The following is a 1,843-nucleotide window of genomic DNA, read 5'->3' as shown; positions in this document are numbered from 1 at the left end:
TCTCTCTTGTTCGGTCTTTCCATCCTTCATTTTCTTTAGGCGGTTTAGGCTGAACTTGGGCTGTGGTGCGCCCCTGATGATGTCACACATTGACCATATCATCTTACGTTGTGTTAGATTTATTTACATTCTGTGCACTACGCTTGTATTGTTCTTTTGACTATATTATTAAAAATGATAAAAGAATTTACAAAACAAAAATACATTTAAAAAGGTTTTGGCTACAGTTAAGAGTTCGTCAAATGCACTAAAAAGTGCAAAAAAACGCTCATATAATATGCATGCGCACTTTTATTATTGTAGAACAAAAAATATAATACAAGCAATAACATTTTAATTTGAAATAATTTCCACAAGAGATTCATAGTCCGCAAAATCACTAAGAGCTTGAATCATCTCATCTAAAAGTTCATCACCAAGCAAAAATCCTTCTAAATTGTTCATAGACTTGTTAATACGGTGGTCTGTAATGCGGTCTTGTTGGAAGTTGTAAGTGCGAATTTTTTCTGATCGTCCTTTCGTGCCAACCTACAGAAACAAAAATATATGAAAATAGATGGCCACACAGAATCGCTATATACACAGATGTCAATAAAAGATTTTTTTTTCTACCACTGTGGGGGAGGGTTAGAAACCATCATGTTTTTTTTCCTGTGTGTCCCTGTTCGGGATATTTCCACTTCCTGTGTGGTCAAGACAGAGAGTATGGGGGATCCCCCAACAAAGAAATAGCAGTCAAAGTAGAATGTAGCTCCCTTCACAAATCTATTCAAAATTGAAGAAAAAAAAAAACTAAAAATGTTTACGCTACAGTTTGGCAATAATCCCAAACGAGGTACAAAATATAATACCAGACCTTACAGCATACCACATGCAAGCTTACATTATCTGGAATCACAGCTTCTGGATGTGGTCTTATTTCAGATTAAATATACATTTTCTAAGTCCACAGGCTCATTGAATCTGACAGTCAAACATTCACTGTAGGTGAATATTACTGGTGCAGGTGTTTTAAATGACCTTGACTCAATTATCACCAGTTAATGGTTGGTAAAAGTAATTCACTCCTTTACACATATGCCCCTTGGTGTTAGTTAAATTGTATGTATGGCTTAAGCTCCTTTGTGTATGTTTTAGATAGAGTACTGAAAGATTAGAACCCCTGTAAAGTTTTTTTTGTTATCTGGGTCATCACTAGGTAGGTTCACCCTATTTATCCGGGAAGCCATAGTCACCGAGAAAGAAGGCGATGGGGATTCCAAAATTTTAGCGGGGTCAACAAGAGGTGAGGGTAACTCTTCCAATGGAACACCAGTTCTGTTGGCAACGTTCCAAGAGGGGAAATCCCATCACTTTGTAAAGATTACTTTGTAAAGATTTCTTGGAAGCTCCTACTGCATTTCCAGGAAAGGAAATGAAGGTAAAATAATTCCAATAGGACAAACACAGCAAAAAATAAACCAAAATGGATTTTAACCAGACTTCCCTACTCTACCTACAATTGAAAAAAATAAAAATATAATAATAATAATAATAATAATAAGGGATACATACACTTTGGCAAACACATCAAACTTTAGTCCAAACTTACTACAGCCTTATCATTGCCCACAATTCCTCTTATGATTTTCATTTAAAAAAAAAAAAGTATCTGAAATATCTCCAAAACTATTTAAAGCAGAATATACAGTAACTCTTTATGTAACATTTTTACATAGGATTATAGGCATGTGCTATGACAAATTTGTTGCTAAGGCATTATGCTGACAATATGATTGAGGCAATGATGGCACTATCAATTTTAAAATTGTGGGTTATGTATTCATACATACATTTAAAGTCT

At 34.7% G+C, this 1,843-nt stretch overlaps 1 protein-coding gene across 1 annotated transcript in view; it reads right to left on the bottom strand.

The window, feature by feature from the left end:
• Positions 1-290: 290 nt before the first annotated feature.
• MTRF1L (mitochondrial translational release factor 1 like) overlaps positions 291-1,843 on the bottom strand; it is a 15,295-nt gene continuing 13,742 nt past the window's right edge. The window contains exon 7 of the mRNA XM_018560325.1: positions 291-528. Coding sequence (XP_018415827.1) covers positions 334-528 — 195 coding nt within the window. The 3' untranslated portion in view covers positions 291-333. The remainder of the gene's footprint in view (positions 529-1,843) is intronic.

This window comes from Nanorana parkeri, unplaced genomic scaffold (assembly GCF_000935625.1).
Source record: "Nanorana parkeri isolate BGI_ZX_2015 unplaced genomic scaffold, ASM93562v1 scaffold450, whole genome shotgun sequence".
Taxonomy (NCBI): domain Eukaryota; kingdom Metazoa; phylum Chordata; class Amphibia; order Anura; family Dicroglossidae; genus Nanorana; species Nanorana parkeri.
The sequence above is the reverse complement of the archived record's forward strand: the minus strand, read 5'-3'. Positions and strand labels throughout refer to the sequence as shown.